Source organism: Typopeltis vanoorti, chromosome 24, assembly GCF_054136105.1.
Source record: "Typopeltis vanoorti isolate ZY-2024b chromosome 24, IOZ_Tvanoo_1.0, whole genome shotgun sequence".
Classification (NCBI taxonomy): domain Eukaryota; kingdom Metazoa; phylum Arthropoda; class Arachnida; order Uropygi; family Thelyphonidae; genus Typopeltis; species Typopeltis vanoorti.
Genome location: NC_143572.1, coordinates 7112929 through 7137163, shown reverse-complemented (window position 1 = coordinate 7137163; position 24235 = coordinate 7112929). Strand labels below are relative to the sequence as shown.

The window sequence follows — 24235 nt, the reverse complement described above, 5'->3', positions numbered from 1 at the left end:
AGTAGTAACCTCAAACCTGATGATGAAATTCATTACCTAAAGACATTCACAAACATCTATGCTAGGCATGAGATTGAACCTCATGACCTGTTAGTGTGAGAGCAGAATCCACTCAGTCACCCAGCCAGCCTTGGTAATAATGATGTAATAGCATTTTGTGAAGTCTGTGTAGTTTATAAATTAATATTAGTCTACAATATCAAATATTTGTGTTCAGGTTTGTTTCTTTGTAAATTGAATTAGAAGTTTTTAATTCATCCTTTTTGTCTTCATATGATGTTTCACACCCAAGGTAATTACAAGTATTTAATTACCTTGGTCAAATTTTGAATTAATTCTACTCAAGTTTTCATTAATCTACAGTTTCATCTACTTAAGTAGGGCACATAGTCATGTGGTTAGAAGTAAATTTACCAGGTAGTCTTAATTGACATGAATACTAGCATTCATGTCAATTAAGACATGAATGCTAGTATGAGGGCTGTACAATAGTATAATTTAAAAAATTCTTGGAACACTTCATTTAGCAGCCATGATATTACCAAGAAATTATTACTTGTGCTTTAGTTGGTGTGAAGTTAGGAATTCAAAGAGTTAGTTCTCATGTATTGTTCTTTTCATACATTTGCTATAAGTTTGTAGTCATCCCTGAACAGTGCTCTTAAAGTAGATTCACACTTTGAATTATATTTACACTTTTTCCAATATAGTAGTTCAAAACAGAAACCATTGAAGCTTTTATGAAGCACACAAACTAAATGGTGTAAATCAAACTTAGTCAATTAGTTTATATTTAAGATTTACTATTTTTACTAAAAAAAATGCTGAATAGAATGAAACCTCACAAAGGATTTTATTTTAGTCCTTACATATTCAAAGAACAACAGTACATTGAGTTATGTATTCCAACAAAACACATTTAGAGGAAGAAGCCTTTTTCTCCCCAAATTCACTTTAGCAAAATTTTACTCTAAGGAAATGTTTTTTTCTTGGTTTTTGAATAATAGTAAACAAGTAATTAAATCCCTGTTTTTGTCTATATTATATCCGAGCAAGAGTTTTCAGATGAAAATCCTATTGTGACTTTCGTATTTGATAGCTATATTTGCAACTCAACCAACTTGTCTGTGAGTATGTAGGCCTTGAAGATTTTCAATAATTCTTTATATAGAGCGTACCAAACAATACACACAATTTATCCAGTTACAGATATGATCATTATATAAATGTGATCATTTATAGACTTTCTACACTTTCTACACTACATTTATAGACTTTCCATATAAAATTTCTGTTTGAAAACAGAAATTTTATATGGAACTTAAATTGTATGCACACAATGACTTTCTAAATTATGTGACATTATTTTAAATTATCTAAGTAAATATCATGTTTATTGTAGACCATTATCAGAATTTCACTGAATGTGGTATTCAATAACATAATGGTGTTAATAACTATTAATATTTCTAAATTGTTCATTTTAGTGGAAGTCCAATTTATCATCTTTTGAAGACCTAGATATTGTTGTCAGAGAAAGTCTAGAATCGGAAGTAGAAAGTGTTGCAGATTACCATTATTTGTTGTTTGATAAAGTTTGGAAATCATTAGATGGTAAGATTTATGTCTTATATTGTAAATATAAATTATCTCCAATATTAAAAATATAAATTTTTAATATTGGAGATAATTGCATATCTAATATTATACAGTGTACAGAAAATTAAGCAGTATCTGTTTCATCTAGTAATTTGGGGCTTATTTATTCCTTTCATTTTGTTTTGTGAAATGGAACAACATGAACTGAAATATCACATTGGCATCTCCATGGAATCTAATGATTCATCATGGGGCTACCCATACTAACTATTATTGACACAAGCTTACATCTACAATTTTACAGTGTACAGAAAATTAAACAGTATCTGTTTCCTGTAGTAATTTGAATGTTATTCATTCATAGTGATATAATACTTTAGAAAATGGAATGGAGACATGGACTGTAATGTTACATAGGCATCTCCATTTAGTCTAAAGACTCATCATGGGGGTACCCACACTAACTATTATTGACACAGTCTGTTATATTCCTCCTTAATATTATTATTATTACATGACACCTCCAGGAGTCCAAAGACTCAAGGGAAGGCACCACTCAGTCCACCAACTACAGCGAACCACATCATTTACACCAATGCCATCTACTGCCCATCACTGCCACTAGTATTTCCACAGACAATCGCAAGCATCCATGCCCACAGTTGGATTTGAACCCACAGCCTTTTGGCTGGAGAGCAGATGTACTGACCACTAGGCCAACCGGGCCGGCAAAAAACATTCCCCAGGCAAGGCCCGAAGCAATCACTTGCTGTTACTGTCTTATAAGTACTGTGTGCTAACCGTTTGCACCGCTGGGAAATGACAAATGCTTATAACCATCTCTGGCAACTTGTTCTGCTCTCAAAGCAAAAAACCTAGTCCTTGCTAACCACACTCTTTGGAAAATTTCATCAACATCTTCTCTCTAACCTCTCTCCCCCCCTCTCTTCTTGTCTGCCTATTAGCTAAATTTTGTAGTCCCATAAACCTTCATGTCTAAACTACTAGTCCTCATAGGAGTACTCCACAAACCAGTAACTATTTTGGTCACTCCCTGCAGAATCCTCTCCACCACTTCTGTAATTTGAGAAACCCAGGTAACCAACCTGTGCACAGCCAACAGGATGTGCAGTTATATCAAAGCCTCAAAAAGAGGGATAATAACCCCCCTTATTCCTGTTGGTCAGTGTGTCTCTTAACATCCAGGCGACCCTTGAAATAGTTTGTCTTCTAACTTCAATTTTCTGTTCACTGTTACTCCTAAATCTCTAGCTTCATCAGTTTCTTGCAGTGCAGTTCCATCTTTATGGGTTACAAGCTTGTTTTTTCATCCCAACACGCCTTTACACTTTGACACACTGAATTGGTATTCACTATTCTTTGTCCAAACTACCAGTCTGTTTTGATAATACTTCAGGATCTGTAACCTTTATTAACTCTTCCTCTTCCCAGTTTAATATCACTGACAAACAACTGGATATTCCCCCCCCCCTCCTGCATTATTCCCACTGTTATTGATGTGCAGATTGAACACCAGCATCTTTGTGGCATCCCACAGGTCATTCACTCTGCCTTCTCTTTGATTTAACTCTACCATATCATCATCATGTAGCTTCCTCAGTGAGAGGGTGCAGCACCATGTCCTTCCAGTTCTCTCTGTTTGGTAGCTTTCCTTTTTGTTTCTGCATAGCCATGTGATCCTGTCCATGATCTTATATCTTCAAACCATATCCTTCATTTTGTACCTCTTTTTTCCTTTTCCCATAATTTTCCTTCTAAAACTGTTAGTATCTTCATTCCTGTTGAACCTCTCAATACACCTCCTGCCAATCTCATCTTTCTCTTGATCTTTTCCTGTAATAAAGATCTGTGTTCTCATTCTCTGTAGGGCATGTTCATGAGATTTTCAGATCTCTCTTATAGTACCACATTTCAAAGGTCATTATCTGTTGTCTTACTCTCTTCTTGAATACCCAGGTCTCACTTCCATATGTGAAAACTGGCTACACCAATGTTCTTATCATTCTTTTCTTTTTCTTGATACCCACACTTCTGAGTAGATATTTATTTTTCCAGTAGGCATCTTTAGATATGGCTGTTTTTATTTTTATTTCTTTATCTTGCTTCCCATCTGCAGTAAAGTAGGTGCCTAAATATTTGTATTCTTTTGTACGAGGGTGGTCTGAAAAGTTCTCGGCCTCAACCGTAGATGGCAACACTATCGGCAATTTTTTTTTTTTTTTCTAAATTGGTGCATCTGTCAAAAGCATCCATGTGAAATTGCAAGTCATTCTATCAAGTAGTTTGTTTTATACAGCTGTCTGAAGCAAAAGTGTTGTCTGTATCCCTTGAAATGGATAAAATTGAGTATCGCGCGGTTATAAAATTCTTTGAAAAAGAAGGTTTAACACCAAAAGAAATTCGTTTGAAGTTCATAATATTTTTTGGGCGCTCTTTTCCTTTGTTTTCGACAATTAAGAAATGGGCTGCCAAGTTTTAACATGGCTGTACCAGCCTTGAAGATGATCCACGTCAAGGACATCCAAAAAATGTAACAACACTAGAAATCATTGATCAAGTGCATGATATGGTATTGGATAACCAGTGAGTCAAAGTGCATGAAATTGCTGAGACTATAGGCATTTCAAAAGAATGTGTAGGATATATTTTGCATGAAGAATTGCAAATGAAAAAGCTTTGCACAAGATGGGTGCCGTGCTTGCTCACAGCAGATCAAAATGCACTCGCATGAAAATCTCTGAACAGTGCTTGGAGCTGTTTAACAAGAATAAAACTGATTTTGTGCATCGATTTATTACTATGGATGAGACTTGGATTAACCATTACACACCAGAATCCAAACAGCAGTCAAAACAGTGGACAGAAGTCGGTTGTTCAGTGCCAAAGAAGACTGAAGTCAGTTCCATCAGCAGGAAAGGTCATGGCATCGGTGTTTATGATGCTAAAGGCATTTTGTTTATTAATTGTCTTCAAAAGGGTAAAACAATAACCAGGGAATATTATTCCGATCTTTTAACCAGACTAGACAAAAAAATTCATGAGAAAAGACCCAGTTTGCAGAACCAAAAAGTCATCTTTCATCAGGACAATGCACCTGCCCACAAAGGTGTTTTGGCAATGGGAAAATTAAGGGATTTGCACTATGACATTGGAACATCTACCCTATTCCCCAGATTTGGCTCCCTCTGACTTCTATCTCTTCCCAAAACTAAAACTCTTCCTCGCTGGTCAGCATTTTTGTTTGAATCAACAGGTGATTGCAGCTGTAGAGGGGTATTTTGAAGATCTTACTGAGAACCACTATAGGGATGGGATAATTGTGCTGGAGCATCACTGGAATAAATGTATTGGTCTTAAGGGAGAATATGTTGAAAAATAAAAATAATTTTGAAATTATAAATTCGTTTTTTCATTGTTTGGCCGAGAACTTTTCAGACCACCCTCATATGTTAAATTTTCATATTGTTTATGAATATTTCTGGCTGGGATCTGTTTTCTTTTGAGATTTTCATAAATTTGGTCTTTTTTGCATTTATATCTAATCCAAACCCTTTACCTTCTTCAATTAGTAGCTGCAGTAATGTGATTAATTTGTTTCTGTTTTCTGCTATTAGAATGGTATCATTATCATATATACAATTGTTGTATTTGATAACATTGATACTAATTCCTATTTTTTGTTTTTCAGTCTTTTTCATCACTGTCTTACTATAGATATTAAATAAATCTGATGAAATGATACTACTTCTTCTTTTCAGCCATTTTCTGTCTACTGCTGGATGAAGGCCTCCTCCAGTTCTTTCCACCTTTCTCTGCTCTTGACAATTCATCACTCCACCTTCTTTTAGGACGTCCTCAGCCTCGTTTTCCTTCTTTAGGAATCCAGTTCGTTAGTATGGTGGTCCATCGCTCATCTTCTCTTCTGGAAAATGTCCTGCCCATTTCCATTTTAGTCGCTTGTGGTGAAGAATGATGTCAGTGATGCGAGTCTGGCTTCTTATCCAGGTGTTTCGCTTCTTATCTTTTAATGTGATGCCTGGCATCAACCTCTCCATTTTTCTTTGAGTTATTGTTAATTTATTTGCCGGTGCTTTTGTTAGCGACCAAGTTTCACAACCATATGAGATGACTGGAAGTATATACTGGTTAAATGTCTTCCTTTTTAAACAGAGTGGGACATCATTGTTTTGAAAGATGCTTTTCAATTTTCTGAATGCACTCTAGGCACGTTGAACTCTCCTATTTATTTCCTTTTGGAGTCCACAGTTTAGATCAATGAGATGACTTAAGTATGTATATGAAGAGACTTTCCAAGAAATTGTTTTTTATTATTATGTTTTTTGGTGTTACAAAATGATTAAACATGATTTTATTTTTTTCTCTGTTTATCTTTAGACTGACTTTTCTGCTTTCACGTTATAGGTCTTCTATCATTATATTAAGGTCTTCTGGAGTGTTTGCAAAAATTATGATATCATCTGCATATCTTAGGTGTGTTATGTTTCTGTTATTAATTTTTATACCAAGGTTTGTCCAGTTTATATTATTAAATATTTCTTGAAGGACTGCTATAAAGATTTTGGGTGATAGTCTCCTTGTCAGATACCTTTTTCAATTGATATTTTATTGCTACTTGTGTGAAGTTGGATTGTTGCTGTTGCAGTGAGGTATATTGCCTGGAGAAGGTCCATATAATCTCCAAGAACTCCCTGATTCTGGAGTGCTTTGATTATTGCATTAGTTTTGATGGAATCAAATGCTTTTTCATAATCAATGAAGGCTAAACAGAGAGGCAATTGATTTCTTCTGCTTTTTCTATTATTTGTTTTAGTGCATGAATATGATCAATTGTGTTAAAGTCTTTATGGAATCCTGCTTGTTCTACTGGTTGATTTGAGTCTAGAAGAGATGTTAACCTGTTTGTTATTGCTTTTGTGAGAATTTTATACAGATTAGAGAGAATACTAATTGGTCTATAGTTCTTTCTTTACTTCTTCTTTGTCCCCTTTTTTAAATAATAGTATCAGAGTAGCATTTTTCCAATTTTCTGGTATCTTACCCACAAACTTACTAAATCTAGGCATAGATTTAGTAAGTTTGTGACATGGTGAATTATATTGTTTCCTCCCCATTTAATTAATTCTATGTGAATTAGGTCTTCACCAGGACATTTTCCATTTTTCATTTGTTTTAATGCTTGTTTTATTTCATCTGAAGTGAATGGGGGGATTAAGTCCATATGTGATGGAGAAGAGTTATTTATATTTGATTTATCTATTAAAGGATCACTATAGAGTTCTTTATAAAATTCTTCTAGCCTGCTTAGGATTTGTTCTTGGTTCCTTATTGTAGTTCCATTCTTATCTTTTATTGCAGTTATTTGACTTTTGTCAACTGATAAATGTTTTCTTAGTATTTTCATATTTTTATAATGTTAAGTACATGATTTTCTATGTCTAATTTATCTAACATATTGAACATTTTATTATGTTTTACCTTGTCGAAGGCCTTCTGAAAGTCTATGAAACATATGTGTATGTTTCTGTTTCTTTCAAGTGAACTTTCTGTTAGTATTTTTAGTTCCAGGATAGCATTAATCATTTCCAATCCTCATCTGAAGCCTTTCTGTTGTTCATTCAATTCACCAATTAAGGCTCTTTCAATTTCTTTGTTAACAATGGTTAAAATAATTTTAGATGCATGGGATATTAAGCTCACAGTTCTGTAATCCTTGCAATTTTGTGCATTATTTTTCTTTGAAATTGGTTTGTGGATTCTTCTTTTTCTTCTTCTTCTGCAGCTTTTCCCACTTAAGTAAATTCGCTGTTTGTAGTGAGTCTCCTCCACAACCTCCTGTCTTGGGCTATAGCCACATCTAAGTTCTTCACCCTCAAGTCCTCCTCCACCATCTCCCTCCATCTCTTCTTTGGCTGCCTGTGCTTCCTCCTCCCCTGCACATCCATCTGCATGACCTTTCTTCCCACATACTCTTCCTCCCTCCTCATCACATGACCAAACCATCTCAACCTTTCCTCCTGTATCTTTCCTCCTAAGTTTGTAACTTTCACTGTTTCCCCTTACATAGTCATTTCTTATCTCTTATCTCTGCTACCTCCATCCTGCTGATGTTATTTTTCCTCAGGACCACAGTTTCCATAGCATACGTCATAGCCGGTCTCACTACTGTCCTGTAGATTTTGCCTTTTAGATTGATTGGCATCCTCTGATTGCATAACACTCCAGCCATCTCTCCCCAGTTCCTCCATCCTGCTTGTATCCTGCATCCCACTTCCTTCTCAGCCTCACCATCCTCTTTCATTGTTGAACCCAAGTATCTAAAGTCACTGACCTTTCTGATGACATTTCCTTCCAGCTCCAGATCTGTCTCCTGGCTGCCATCCACTTTGCGACACATATACTCTGTCTTACTTCTGCTCAGCCTCATACATCTCACTCTCTCTTCCAGTACTTTCCTCCAACTTTCCAGTTTAGCTGCCACTTCTTCTCTTGATTCTGCACACAGCACAATGTCATCTGCATACAACATAGTCCAAGGTGCGTTTTCTCTCACCTCCTCCATCATAATATTAAACAGGGACGGACTTCATGCTGACCCTTGATGCAAGCCAACTGTCACTGGAAAACTTTCTGTCTCTCCCAGGCAGGTCCAAACTCTTGTCTTCACATTTCTGTACATCTGCACTAGCCTGACATATTTCTCTGGTACCTTCTTCTCCCTCAGACACATCCAGACTTCTTGCCTTGGCACTTTATCATATGCTTTCTCCAGATCAATAAATACCAGATGTAGCTCCTGTTGCTTCTCTCAAAACTTTTCCATCATCTGTCGTTGATCAACCAGGCATAAAGCCAAATTGCTCCTTTGCAATCTCCACCTCCTTCCTCAGTCTTCCATCAAGAACCCTCTCTAGGATTTTCATTGTGAGGGACGTAGCTTTATTCCTCTGTAATTCTTATAGTCTTGTGCATCCCCTTTACTCTTGTAGATGGGGACAAGAGTACTTTCCCCCCCTTGGGTATATTATTTTCCTGTTGACAAACTTTTATTAACAGGTCCCACAGCAGATCAATTCCCTCTTCCCCCAGTGCCTTCCATACCTCCACTGGGATCCTGTCAGGGCCCACCGATTTTCCATTCTTCATCCTCTTTATGGCCTCCTTCACTTCCACTCCACTAATGTTCTGCACCATCCCCTCATATGGCTGCCCATCTTCTCTGTGAGTCCTTGCATTTTCTTCATTCAAAAGCCCTTCAAAGTATATTCTCCATCTGTTTCTTATAATCACATCCCTCCTTAATACCCTTTCTCCAGAGTCTTTGATCTGCCTCACATGTACGATGTCCTTTGATGCCTTATTTCTACATTTTGCCAATCGATAAATCTTTCTCTGTCCTTTGTGTTTCTAATTGATCATAAAGGTCTTGATATGACATGGCCTTCGCCTGTGCAAAAACTCTCTTGGCTTCTCGCTTTTTCTCTCTCTACTCCTGTACTTGACTCTTCCCACTTTTACTTTGCCTTCCTCTTAGCCATCACTGCTTCTTGTACATTATTATTCCACCACCAACCCTCCTGCTCTCTAATCTTTCCAGATGTCTCACCAAGCACCTCGATTGCACAGCTCAGGATTACTTTTGAATTATGTTTCCACCAATCTTGTACACTTTCCAGTCCATCCGAAATCCTCTCTAACACCCTCTCCCTAAAACGATTCTTCACACTCATTTCTTTTAAGCAAAACCACTTAATTGTCTTCATCCCATGGCTTCCAGAGGTTCTTATCTTCGATCTTATTTTAAAGTCTGCACACAGCAGTCGGTGTTGCTGTGCCACTTGATCTGTTGGAATTACTTTACAATTTGTCACAACCTTAAGATGTTTTCTTCTAGTCAAAATGTAGTCAATCTGTGAACTGTTTTGCCACTTCTAAATGTTTTCAAATGCTCTTCCCTCTTACAGAAAAAGGAGTTCACAATTGCTAGATCAAACGCTACTGCAAAGTCCAAAATCCGCTCTCTTTCCTGGTTCATCATTCCCACTCCATGGCCACCATGCACCCTTTCACAGTCCCTATTCTGTCACCCTGTGTGTTTGTTCAAGTCTCCTCCAATAATCACCATCTCATTTTCTTCCAGTTCCCTCATTTCTTCATCTAGCACATTCCAGAATTCATCTTTCTCTTCTGCTGTACAGCCAACTTGTGGGGCGTATACACATAAGACGACCAGTTGCTCTTTTCCAAGACCCAGTTTCATTCGCATGATCCTGTCATTCCCACTTCCAGTACTTCGCCCTTCATTCTGCCACACCACAATTCCGACACCATTCTTCCCTCTTTATTTGCTCCAGAGTGGAACAATTTATACCCGTCTCCTAGTTCCTTTGCCTTTTCCCCCTTCCACCTTGTCTCTTGCACGCATAAAATGTCCAGCTTCCTCTTCCTCATCATGTCTGTCACCTATCTTCCCCTTCCAGTCATGCTTCCAACATTCAGCATTCCCACTCACAATGTTCTCTCCACTTGCTGGGCTCTCTTTTTTAACTGCACCTGCCCTTGATGTGGTAGTCCTCGTCCACTTCTTGCAGCTGTAGGGCGATGTGGCTGCATGTTGCTTAAGGGATATGCCCTAGCCCTTGTATCACTTTCTTTTTGACTCATTTGATCATAGCTAGAGCTGGCATTGAAGTTTTACGACTGGATGCCCTTCCTAACATCAACCCTCGCCATTTATCCGGGCTTGGGACCAGCACCTATTGGGGCTAGCTTGCCCCCTTCGGTGACTGCAATAGGCAAAATGATATAGTAAGATAGGAAAGATTCACCCCTAGCCTTCAAATACTCTAATAGCATTGGGGGATAAGGAGCAAGAAGAGAAGAGAGATGCAAAGAAAGAAGGGGAGTGACCAGTCTATACAGATGTATATTACATGAAGTAAGGCATGGTCCAGCATCAGGTACCTCGGGTTTGCCATGCCCGTACTCACTAAAGTGAGCCCATGAGGAAAATTGGTTTGCAGATAGATGTAAAAACTTCAGGTAATTCTATAGTTTTATAGATGTCCTGAATGGAATCCACTAAATAGTTTTTATTATATCTAGTCAAAGCTTTGCAGCTCAGCCAGAATATTATCGCACCCAGGGGATTTAATGTTAGGAAAATTCTTAATTATGTGTTGTATCTCCTTTCTTGTCAGTAGAGTAGTATCTGTTGCTACGTTTAACTTAAGATGCCATGAATCATTTATCATGTTACCATTATCATCATCATAGAGATCTGATAAGTACTCCAGCCATCTTCCATTTATCTTATCAATGATTAACTCTACAATGTACTACTCCCTATTTGTCTGTCAGCCACTCTTTTATCCATGTTGCCAGCTTTATATTCATCTCCATTTGCTTTACTTTATGTAATAAACTCCATATGACCTGGTTAATGTGTTTTACAAAATCTAACATTATAATAATGCAGTTATTTCTCTTATTCACCTCAGCTGTCACTCACTTTATTGTAGAAGATGAGTAAATTACTAAGATATAAGATCTTCCCTCCAGAAACAGGTTTGGCCAGTAAGGTTTGAAGAAGCTTGGGAAGATGTTTAGCTGAATAATAAGTGGGGGAAGCCGATATTGTCAGCTATTTGATGTAATGGATACCCCCTCCGCTCATCATCATCATCATCATCATCATCATCAAATTCCTGCCATGTACCCTCAAGGGGTGTACAGGATATGACAGTACTACATGAAAAAATTACATCATTACTAACTTCCTATCTACAATTTTCCTCCAAATCAGTCTGTTACTTGTCAAGACTCCAACATTATCAGATCTTATATTTCTATCGTCTAAGGCACTTTGTACCGTATCAATCCACCTATATCTTGGTCTTCCTCTGGGTCGTTTTCCTGCCAACCTGGCAGAGAACACTTGTTTTGCTAATCTTTCCTCTCCCATTCTATTTAAGTGACCATACCATCTGAGATTAGCTCTGCTAACGCATTCCTGGATGCTGACAATGTCAAGTTCTTTCCTAATATCCTCATTTTTAATATGATATTGCCATTGATGCCATCTGTTCACGCCTCTAATCTTTCTCAGGACTCTCATATCTGCGGTCTCTAGTCTTTGGTCAAGTGTTTTACTTCTGACCCAGCTCTCAGATCCATAAGTTAAAATTGGTTTGAACACAGTCTTGTATACAGCTAATTTAGTGTTCCGACTAATTTCTTTCTTATTCCATATGAATTTATTCAATTGACTTCCCACGATACCAGCTTTGCTGATTCTGTTGTCTATTTCTATATTTAGTTTACCATCTTCAGTAAAAATTGTGCCTAAGTAGCTGAAATGTTTTACTTGTTCCACAGGTTCTCCATTCACAACACAGTTGACATTTTCAATGATTCTGCCTATTTTCATTGTCTTTGTCTTTTTATTGCTGACCTTCATACAATATCTATTACAACAGCTATTCAATTTAGTCAGAGAATCTTGCAGACTTGTAGCGGATTTATTTAGAAGTATAACATCATCCGCATAAAGCAAAGAGCTGACATTAACATCTCCAATTTTGATATCAGGTTTAATACCACATTCCTTCATAATGTGATCCATATAGATAATGAATAACAGAGGGGATAATGTACATCCTTGTCTCACACCAGATTTAACATTAAACCATCTTCCTGTACTTCCTTCAATTCTAACTGCTGACTCACAGCTCACATAAAGACTAAGTATTGCTTGATATAATGCCCCATTGACACCATATAACTGCAGCGTATTGAATAGCTTCTCTCTTGGCACCTTGTCATATGCCTTTTCCAAATCGACAAAACTTAAATACAGATCTTTGTTATATTCCCATGCTTTCTCGACTATTTGTCGTAAAGTGAAGATCTGATCCTGATAGCCTCTATTTGGCCGGAATCCAGCTTGTTCTTCACCAAGCTTTTCTTCCACAATTCTTCTCAACCGTTTCTCAAGTATACTTGCATAGATCTTGCCAGGAACACTCAGTAGGGAAATACCTCTGTAATTCTCACATGCAGTTTTATTTCCCTTTTTATATATGGGTACTATGAGAGCTCTACTCCAATCATCGGGAATTCGTCCCTCTGTCCAGGCTTTCTGAACTATGCAGTGCAGCCACTGTAATACTCTTATACCACCATACTTCAGCATTTCTGGTCGAATATCATCTACTCCTGCTGCCTTTCCACATTTCAAGCCTTTGATGGCTTTTTCTACTTCAAGTATGGATATGTATTCCTGACTGCATGCCTGGTCAGTGTTTTTTATCACTGTGCTGTCATCACTGCTTGTTTCATTTAGCAGTTTTTCAAAGTAATTACTCCATACTTCAAGGATATCTTTTTCTCCTGTTTTCATTTCACCTTTATCATCTCTAATTCCTTTTACAGCACTCTTTCCTCCATTCCTAAGCTTCTTCAACAACCTCCAGAATATTTTGCTGCCTTCTTGATATTTATTTTCTATATTCTTGCCAAAGTCCTCCCATGACTTTTGTTTGGCTAGTTTTACACACTGTTTAGCTTTCTTACATTTGTCTCTTTATTCTGTAAGAGTAAAAGCTGACTTATTTGCCAGGAACTTTTGATATGCTTTCTTCTTTTCCTTCACTGCCTCTTTAACTTCCTGTGTCCACCAGGGAGTTCTGATTTTTTTATCTTTGCACACAACCTCACCACATGCCTCTCTGGCAGAATCAATCAATGTTTCCTTCAGAGTTTGCCACTGAATCTCCAAGGTTTGATTCCTGTTCTCAAACTCTTTCATTTTCTTTTCAATAATATTTCTGTATTTTAGTCTACAGTTTACATCTGAGAGCTGCTCAACTTTTATTCGCTTTAAAACTTTCTTACATGTTATTCTTTTCAATATGAAATTCAATTTTATCCTGCTCAAGACTAAATAGTGATCACTTCCAATTTCAAATCCTCTGTACACTCTGGTGTCCTGCACCAGGGAGAAAACATCACTATCAACAATAACATAGTCAATGAGACTTTTCTTATTCCTAGCCTCTTCTCTCCATGTGAATTTGTGCACATTTTTATGTTGGAACATGGTGTTAGTAATAACCAGTCCATGTCCTGAGCAGAAATCCAACAGGTATTTGCCATTATTATTAGCTTTGCTCTTTTCTCCAAATTTTCCCAAAATATTTTTGTATGTCTCACAATCATTTCCTACTCTACTATTTAGATCCCCAACAAGGACCAACTTTTCCTTTTTTATTGTGTCAGTTGCTTTTTCTAAAGCCTCAAAAAATTCCTCCACTTCTACCTTAGTAGAGCCTTCTGTGGGACCATAGGCACAAATAAGTCTCATTGTCCAGTTCTCCATTCTCATATTTGCCCACATTACTCTACTTGAGACTGACTGCTATTCAAGAAGATTAGCCTTGTATTTTGTGTTGAATACTATGGCTACTCCTTCTTTTCCTTGATTGTTATTGCCTGAATATAACATTTTGTATTTATTGCTCAGAAAGATCTCACCAGTTTTGGTCTTTTTTGTTTCAGTCACCCCTATTATGTCGATCTGGTACTTATCTAATTCCTCAGCTAGCTCCATTTCCCCCTCCCCTCTTATATCGAAAACATTATTTTTAACTTCAAAGAGAAAATTAATCTTTGTTTGCTGAACAGTGAAATCATGGTTTCTTTGATGCAGGTTCTCTGTTCATAAACATTGCTCCAAGAAACTCAACACTTTTCTTGAAATAATTTCCCTGGGGAATTGTTACCTTATTTAACTTTGTCATGAAAGCAGAACATTCCATATGGAAGAATAAATTGTATAAGCAATTAGAAGAGACAGCCATGAGCAGTCATATTTCACTAGCTTTGGCTGATTACTTTATCGAACATCTGAAAAGACAACTTTTTCAGCATTTTTTCCTCAACCTCTTTGCAGTTTGATCCCGTTCTAAAGCAGAATTATTTGAATTTTTGGACAAAATGTACTCCTTATACACCCATAGTACACTCACTATGGAACATATATCCAAACTTCCCTTTCTGGATACCTCAATAATCCACAACTTTAAGGGCAATACTGAATTTTCCATTTCATGGAAGAGAGGTATTATCAAGCATCTTGGTCACAGAGCTCACACAATTTGTTTTTCAGATTCCCTTATATAGAATTGAATAATGATTTAATCTAATTAATCCATTATATCTAATGGATATATAAAGAAACCACCATCCAGAAAATAATAAATATCATCCTACAGCCAGACTACAATCTAATGTTAAATGGATTTCCAATGCCTACCTAAAAGGGACTCCTGAAAATAACACAGATTCTTTACAAATACAATCTATACACTATTTTCAAACCAGCACGGAAGTTATCTTATTTCCTACCATCTACCAAGGCTAAATTGTCACCCCTCCCCAATCCTTACCTGGTGTTTATCAAGTGCCCTGTTCCTGCCGATTTTGCTACTTTGGACAGACTTGCCATTATGCTAAGATCAGAATCGATGAACATTAAGACTGCATAATATTTTTAGAATTGAAGGGGTCTGGATTGCTTCTAATGCTATAGATGCTAGACATAGAGTCAATCTAAATATCTAAATCAGGTTTAAGGAAACATCTGATTACCTTAAATTTTGCACTCGCATCCCCCATATACCACTTTTTGATATCTGTCACTCAGCCATCCTCTTATCCACACTAATATGTTATAATCCAAACACATATTCTCCAATTTACAGTACAGTCTTCCATGCTGTGTTCTGTCAAAAGCCTTAGAAAAATCCCAAAGTGTCATAGTGTATCCATTCTTCTTGTCTAACTCAGTGATAATGTTATTATATTTTATTATATTATGCAAGGATGATGGTAGTGCCTATTTCAAAGACCTGTGCTTCACATCTTTTAATGTTGGAATACTACAATATTCACAAAGTATTTGACAGTTTAGAGATCTCATTCCATTTGCATGGAGATCCAGGACATTGGGGAATTCTTATTCTTATATTGCACTCTTCTGCCATCCTATATTTTCCTCTGCTTAAATCACCCATTGAGATCTTGAATTACTTTTAATTTGAAACCTCCCTCCCTTGTTCTTGCTACTTAGAATGGCCGTAGAAAATCTGATGGCATCATTTTCTGAATCATAAAAAGGAACATGCAAGTCTCCCTCTCATGGTAAGATAGTATTCCTAAGAGAATAGGTAACTTTGGTATGGTTAGAAGTCAGTTGAATATCATCATCATGCTTTTCAAGGATTTAGGCCTAGAGTGGTCTGTTCTGGCCTTGGAAGCCATCATTGAATCTCTTTAGAGGACGTCTTGGTTTTCTTATTCCTAATGGCTTGTAAATTTAAGGCTTGTTTTGATAATCTTTCATTTTCATTCTTTCAACATGTTCCATCCATTTATGTTTATATTTTTTTATTTTTTCTATTACTGATTTTTGGAAAACCTGAGTTTCCGGGTGAAAAAAAAAACCCTACCTCCATATGAGACTGGCTTACTTACCTTTCATTGAAAGACACCAGATATGGTGTCTTTCACAGACGAGAATTGAACCTAGGTCTTCCTGACCACAGGCTTGTCTATACCGACTGAGCTACAGAGGCTCTGTAAGTGGAGGAGAGGAGCTATGATAGAAACATACTTATTAGTAAGGGTATCATACATGGCTTATGGCTGATGAAGGTAGAACTCGGTCATCATTGGAAGCTGACCTCACATGATTATGAAGTGAAGCATGTGAGGTCCAGGTTCTTCTCATGGAATGTGGTGAGTTGTGAAATGGACTGCCATTAGTGGTGAGTGCATCTTGTGAATGTGTTTAAAGAGAGATATAATAGTTATTTAGATATGAGTAATTAAAAGGGACTCTGCCTCAGTGAGTTTTCTGACTTTTGGGAGAAGTTTTTGCAAAATAATATTTAATCATATGTTGTGGTTTCTAGTTTTACAAATTTTGAATTTCCTTTCACTGGTACAGGGTAATCAGAAATGAAGTATCCCTGTTTAAGGCCTTATGGAGAACCATCCAGTGATACATTTGCTGCAAAACTTTGTAGGAATACATTGTGTGTCATGTGGAAGTAATCTCTGAGAAGAGAGTAGTTCCAAAATTCACTATGATGGATGTTGTGACTACCAAATGCAGGAAATTTGCATATTATGCAACTTGGCAGGTGCAGGAGATGGATACAGGATTTTTCCCTTCATCCTGGTTGTTAATACCATCCACGGTGATGGCAGCCTTGCCCCAACATGTTTTGCTTTTGAAGCTGTACTGCCTAAACAACTGCAATGCTGTTGCTGCACTCGGTGAATTTTATCACCTGAACAAATATTGACAAGGTCCACTATCTGTGTGCTTTATATGAATGATTAATTGTTTTGAAGAAATGGGATGGTTGGGAGTTAGACCTGGCAAAGGTCACAAACAAATCAGTTCACAAGAAGTGCTACTGCTGTTGTGGAGCAGGCTGTGAATAACAGTGTTGGTTCCTGCAGTGCACGTGCTGTATCAAAACGCATGGATGTTCCTTACACAATTGTATGAAAAAAATCTATGGAAGATTCTACATTTCTACCCATTCAGGATAACCCTGTCACAGGATTTGCACCTGCAGGTCTTTGAACATTGACTGATGTTTGCTTTTAACATTCCTTCCTTGAGTGGAGTTGGATGCTGCATGGCCATGGATGATTTTGTGAGGAGATGAGGCTCATTTTTGCTTGAACAGAGTTGTGCAATACCCACAATTGCAAGGTGTGCATTACACAAAACTTGCATGCAATCAAATTCCTTTGCATTCACCCAAAGTTACTTTCTGGTGCAGGATTACAATTTTGTTTATCATTGGACCATTCTTCTTCTTTGAGGACATTTGCCAGTTGGATCCTGTGACCTGCTCAGTTATTGCCAAGAGTCGTGATATGATAAACAAGTTTTGTTGTGCCACAGCTACAACAGCACCTGTGAATGGATTCAGTTATTTTCACGCAGGGTGGGGTCTCTCCACACATTGGTCAATCCGTACAGGAGGTTTTTCAAAAACATTTCATGGAAGCCAGAGTGATACCTGTGCTCCCTCCCCCCCACGTGGCTTCGTTCACCTGAACTGACCTCTTGTAAGTTCTGGCTCTGCTAATTTCTCAAAGACAGAATCGGAATCATCCTGATAAAGATACATGCTGCATTATGCTACCTTAAAGACAGCATAATGCAGCATGTATGTAACATCAGTTCCAACAAGCTGCATTTTCCTGTTAGACATGTGAATGCATAATGGAAGGAAATAAAAATGTGTTATTTATCCTTGTGTTGCTTTTCTCCTCCTTACACAGGAAAATTACTACATCATACAGCACGCCTAGTGGTGAATTTTGGAATTTTTTTTTTCTCAGATATTGCTTCTTCATGATGCAAAATGTATTCTGCAAACCTTTGCAGTATTTGTGTCATTGGGTGGTGGTCACAGGGATACTTTAATTTTGATCACCCTGTACTACTAGTGCACTGCTTACCGAATTGAATTCTGAATAATTGCTTTTCAGCTACTAATCACTGCAAACATTAACTAGATGTGGTGACTTCTTTTTTACATTGGTCAGCATGGCATTGCAGCTGTTATACATATGACTGGGATGGGTAGATTGAGTTAAAAATAAATGTCTGTATTCATTAAATGAATTATGACATCATCTCTGATAAATTCCATTCACTATATCATTTTTTTAAACTGCGCTGCCCTTTTTTTTAATGCGGTGCAGTTTAAAATACATTTTTTTTTTTTTAAATTCTTGTTTACAATAGTGAGATTAAAAATTGCCTTTTTTTGCTTTTGGACATCAGGAAACTAAAGTGATCTGTTCATTCATTATGGTGAGTATCCACATATTCTTTATTTAGAAAACTTTTATGGCAAATGGTTACATAAAGGATTGTTATTGTGTTGTTGTAAAATGTCTAAAAATCCAAATTTGCCTCCTTACCCAATACGTTTTTTGGAAAAGAGTATATTCACAAAAGCACTTAAATTAATTTTCTTTCGAAAATTAAATACTGTTATGAAATTAAATTTCATTAAAGAAAATTAATTTCTCAAGATTATGAAGTTTGTATTTTCTATCTGCCATAATCTTCTTAAGAAATTCATTCTATATATTTACTTTAAAATATTAAAATTTATCTCTCATTCAGATCTTTATGATAATTTAACAATTATTGAAAGTTAACTTAGGAAGTTGGTTGTCTTAATTTTCAGATATGAAATTAGTCATTTGTGGAATGTCATTAAAAAGAAGCCTATTGAAATGTCAGATTACAAAAACCTTCTTTCACTTCCCCCCCCCCTTAAGGTATGATTAAGAAAATTATTTAAATATTTTATCTTCCATATATAGTCAAGAATGTAAGACTTATTTAAAATTTTAATGTCTTAGGATATCCATGTATTCTTCAGGCACAAAGTAAAGGCCACAGAAGTGTACAATTGATGCACCATGATTTTCAGCAAAATCCTACGTTGCAGGCAATTTCTATTGTGTAAGATTTTTTCTCAGATTTTTGCTGTTTCTTGTAAACTATTTATTACCACTATCACAAAGTTATTTTTTAACATGCATTTAGCAATGAAAACTAACTTCTACATTTTTTATTAACTTCCAATCTAGCAGTGAATTTTTATATATCCACCTGAATAAAACAAAATATTCCAAGAATAAGATATTTTTACTAAATAAAAAAACTTTCAAAATAATTAGTTTACTAAATAAAAATTAATAAAAAAATGTTAAATAAAATGACTAAATTAAAATTAGTCATTTTAACAACTATCACCCAGCATATAGGATGCAATTTAGTTTAGTACACTGTATTAAATGATATTGGGATCGGTTTAACTGGTGATATGCAGATGATGCAAAATTGAGAAAAGTAATGCAGAGAAGCCAATGTTATGGCCTTACAGGAGGACTTGAACAGATTGTATGAATGGACAAGTAAGTGGAACTTTGGTTCAGTATTGCGAAGTGTAAGGTTTTGAAATTTGGTAAGCAACAATGGGATGCAAAGTATGCATTTGGTGGGGAAACTAAAGGAGGTAAAGGAGATGAGAGATCTGGGAGTGGTGCTGGATAAGGACCTGAAGTTCAGGGGCCACCTTGCACAAGTTGTGAAGACATCACATCAGATAATGGCAATGATGAGGAAGATCCTGGCATGCAGTAATAAAGAGGTTATAATGCCATTGTATAATGCCTTGATCAGGCCTCACATAGATTATTGTGCACAGATTTTGATCACTAGGTTCTCATGGTGACGGGAAATATTAGAGTCTAGAGAAGATTCACAAAGGTGGTCAGTGGTCTTTAGAATGTGGGGTATAAAGACAGATTGAGAGAATGTAAACTGCAAAGCCTCATGAACAGGAGGAGGGGAGGGGGATATGATTGAGACGTATAAGTTAGCTGGAGGTTATCAGGTTAACATGGAGATTTTTCATAGAATAGGAGTAGAACAAGAGGCCATCCCTGGAAACTGTATAATGAGGGTGTGAGCAGAGGAGTGAGAGATTCTTTGCATGGAGTGGTTGGTGAGTGGAATGAATTACCTGAGTGCATTGTGAATGTAGATACATTCAATCAATTTTAGTCATGGTTGGATCAGCTTTGTGTGATAGTGTGTACCTCCCACAATGAGTCTGACTCCATGGAGATCAGACGTTAATAATAATAATAATTATATGTAAGGACTGCATGATAGTGATTTCATTTGTAGTCTCTGTTTCCATATAGTTATTTCAAGTTATAATTGTTAATTACTGCCTCTTCATAGAATAATTATTGTGATCTTCACTACCAGCAAGTGCTGATAAGTAACTCAAGGCAAAATCAGAGAGGCTATGACATTGAGATAATAAATAACTGAGAATTTATTAATAAAACTGTGGAATCATACAGTTTACCTCAATCAGAGGTAAGTATAAATAAAAATAAAGGTAAAAAAATTAACTCTATATAATTAAATGGAGTAAAGTGCAAACTAAATACAGAACTCAATCAAAATAGAAACAAACATATTCAAGAATTGCAGCATCCTGGAATGCATAAAAAGAGGTACAAGAAACTTTAATTCTAACACAAACAAGAAGAAAGCTCTGAAGCCGACAAAGGTTGGTCGATTGGTAGAGCCTCTGCTACTAATGACTCACGAAAAAGTTAAGCAAGTTTGAGCGCGGTTAGTAGTTGGAAGGGAATCAATCGTTCGATACTGATGGCACACTCTCCCTCGACGAGTCTTTGGACTCCCTGGAGGTGTCACATAATAATAATAATAATATTTTATACATAAATCTAATATTATGGTGTCAGAGTGAGAGAGAAAAATTAAAAGGTTATTGCAGTTGCAAAATATTGTTGTGTACCTGTAATTAACTACATATTCAGGTCACCTATGGCTGAATGTGAAAACTACTCAATAATGTAGTATTACTTCTGTAGAGGTAAGTCTTTTGATTCTGTCTTTTAAGGGTTTCATTAATTGTGGTCAGCATTCATAGTGAAGAAAATATGGAAGACAACACGTGTGTTAGAATAATTACCATATATGTCGGCGTATAAGACGAGACCTAAATTTTAGACTATTTTTAGATTTTAAGCTTATGTTGGTTGTATAAGATGACCCCCCCCACCCCAATTTCTTCTTTCTTGTATTAATGCAACATTAGATATTGTTGATATATCCATTATTTTTATATCTATGCATATCCGTTTTATTTTTGCATAGCATAGATTTAGTATTTACGAAAATTACCTTAATTAAAAGTGATTAGCCCCAATTTTAATTAATTATTAATTTGGCATTTTTTTTAAATTTTAGGATTATTAAAATTGTTATCATTTAAAATCATGGAACCAGCAACAAAACGAAGAAAGTATGAAGTTCAATATAAAATAAGGGTAATTGAAATGGCAAAGCAAATTAATAGCTGTGCTGCTGCAAGAAAGTTTGACATATCCGAGAAGATTGTAAGAGAATGGAGGAAGAAAGAAAATATTTTTAAAAAATTGCCAAAGAAAAAATGTGGAATGAGAACAGGGATCACCTGATGGCTGCAATTGGAAAATCACATTGCAGAATGGGTAAATAATGTGTGGAACAATGAAGAAACGCTGTTTAGTATGGGATATGTTTCGTATCATTTAACTGAGAATACTAAAAGTCTTCTAGAAAAAAATAACTCAAAAATTGCTGTTATACCAAGTGGTTTAACTCCGATATTGCAAACACTAGATGTCTGCTTGAACAAACCATTTAAAGATCACATGCGAGAAGAGTGGAATAATTGGATGTTGACTGGTGAAAAATCATTTACAAACAGTGGATCTATGCGCCTGCATCATTTGATATGTTGTGCAATTTTGTGATCAAAGCATGGAATAAAGTAAAAGTGAAGACTGTAATAAAATCATTTAAAAAGTGTGGTATCTCTAATCTTATGGATGGTACGGAAGATGATCTGTTGTAGGATACTGATGACGATGAAAACGAAATCAATTTACCAGATTCGAACTGGAATCCATATGACGATCATTTAAACAATGAATCTGAAGAACTATTTTCAATTGATATGAAGAAAATAAACATGAAAATTGAGGTTAATAATTATTATTTATTTTTTAAGACTTACATCTATTGTAATATTTTAAATAAATTTATGTAACAAAAATTTAATCTGATTTGTTTATAAGCACTGCCTATTTTTTTATGTTATTATTATTATTACACTGGCCAACAAAAAAAAATTTTTTTCTGCTGATTATGATCTGACACTTGTTTTTTACTAATTTGGGTGCGCTGATTTCAAATATCAAACCCATTTTTCTCTGTCTATGGCATTTTTTTTGCTAATTTGTAAGTTTTTGATAGTTTTAAGGAGGCAGTACTATTTAGAGGATCAAAAAAAAATCGATTTTTTAATATTATTTTCTGAAAGTATGTACTTTTAAAAATCTGTTCCTAACTTTTTATCAAGAAATTCGAAAAATTCCCAAAGATATAGCCTATTATTCAAAGTGGTGCGCAGATCAGAATCGGAGTGCTCACCACTCTCGCTTGTTAGTAAACAAATAAATGCGTAAGAACGTTCGGGTGCTTTGAATGTGAGATAGGCCGATAACCAACCTAATACATTTAGGTGATGAAAAGTAGGCAATGACAACTGCCTAAAACAAATGAATGCTATATGCGTCATAGCGGACAAAGAACGATCGAAATCAGTCAATCGTTAATCGGTCATGAAAGTATGATGAGCGCTTATAACATTTCAATAAAGTCTCTGGTTTTTTTTGTCTTGTTAATTGCATGTTAGTCGGCAGTGAAGAAAATACATCATGTCTACTACTCGAAATTGTGTCAATAGTGTAGATTCCTTCTGCTACATTTGTGGCAGCTTTACTGTTCCCAGTCAAAGGACAAATATCACTGATTTCATTAAGAAAGTGTACTTTGCATACTTTGACGTAAAAATTGCAGATCAGGACAAGTCATGGGCTCTAAATAAAGTGTGTAAGTCATGTAGAAAATTTACGACAGTGGAGCAAGGGAAAACGCCAAAAATTAGCTTTTGGCATTCCAATGATTTGGTGTGAACCAAAAAATCACGTAGATGATTGCTATTTTTGTTTAGTTCAGACTTCTGGTTATAATAAGAAGAATAAGAAAAAAATTGTGTATCCAAATCTCGACTCAGCAATTCGGCCAGTTGCTCATTCCAATGAAATAGCCATGCCAATTTATAAAGGACTTCCTTTACTTGAGAACGAGCATGATCGGGATATGCCAGATGTTCTTGAGGAGCAAGACCTGTATTTTGTTTTAGACAATGAAAATATAATTTCTAGTTCTGGACTGCAACGTTTTACTCAAGCTGAATTAAATGACTTAGTAAGAGATTTGGGCCTATCAAAGGAATCATCGGAATTGTTAGCTTCAAGATTAAATGAAAAAAAACTTACTGGTGCAAGATACGAAGATAACTTTTTATCGTAGCAGGGAAAGTAATCTTGTACAATATTTTAAACACGAGTGTGGGTTTGTTTACTGTAACAATGTGTCAGGTTTACTAACTGAAATGAGTGTTGTGCAGTGTCATCCAAATGAGTGGTGTTTATTTATCGACAGTTCAAGCAGAAGTCTCAAGTGTGTCTTACTACACAATGGGAATGTATATGGCTCAATTCCTATTGGCTATTCAGTCCACTTAAAGGAAACATGTGAGGACATTAAAAAGGTTCTGAAGTTATTAAAATATACAGACCGTAACTGGATCATCTGTGTGGATCTTAAAATGGTGAACTTTTTACTTAGCTTTCAAAGAGGACATACAACGTTTCCGTGTTTTCTATGCTTCTAGGATAGTTGAGCTAGAAACCAACACTGGAGTCAGAAACATTGGCCCTCTTAGAATATCCTTAAATGTTGGAGAACAGAATGTTATAAATCAACCTTTAATCGACAGAGAAAAAATCATTTTTCCACCTCTACACATCAAACTAAGTCTTATGAAGCAGT

At 36.1% G+C, this 24235-nt stretch overlaps 1 protein-coding gene across 4 annotated transcripts in view; it reads left to right on the top strand.

The window, feature by feature from the left end:
- The window catches only part of HPS4 (Hermansky-Pudlak syndrome 4 protein), a 304728-nt gene that overhangs the window by 256920 nt on the left and 23573 nt on the right, over positions 1–24235 (top strand). For all 4 annotated transcript variants that reach the window (XM_090413587.1, XM_090413586.1, XM_090413589.1 and 1 more), the window contains 2 exons: positions 1488–1614; positions 19105–19207. In XM_090413587.1, coding sequence (XP_090269713.1) covers positions 1488–1614; positions 19105–19207 — 230 coding nt within the window. The remainder of the gene's footprint in view (positions 1–1487; positions 1615–19104; positions 19208–24235) is intronic.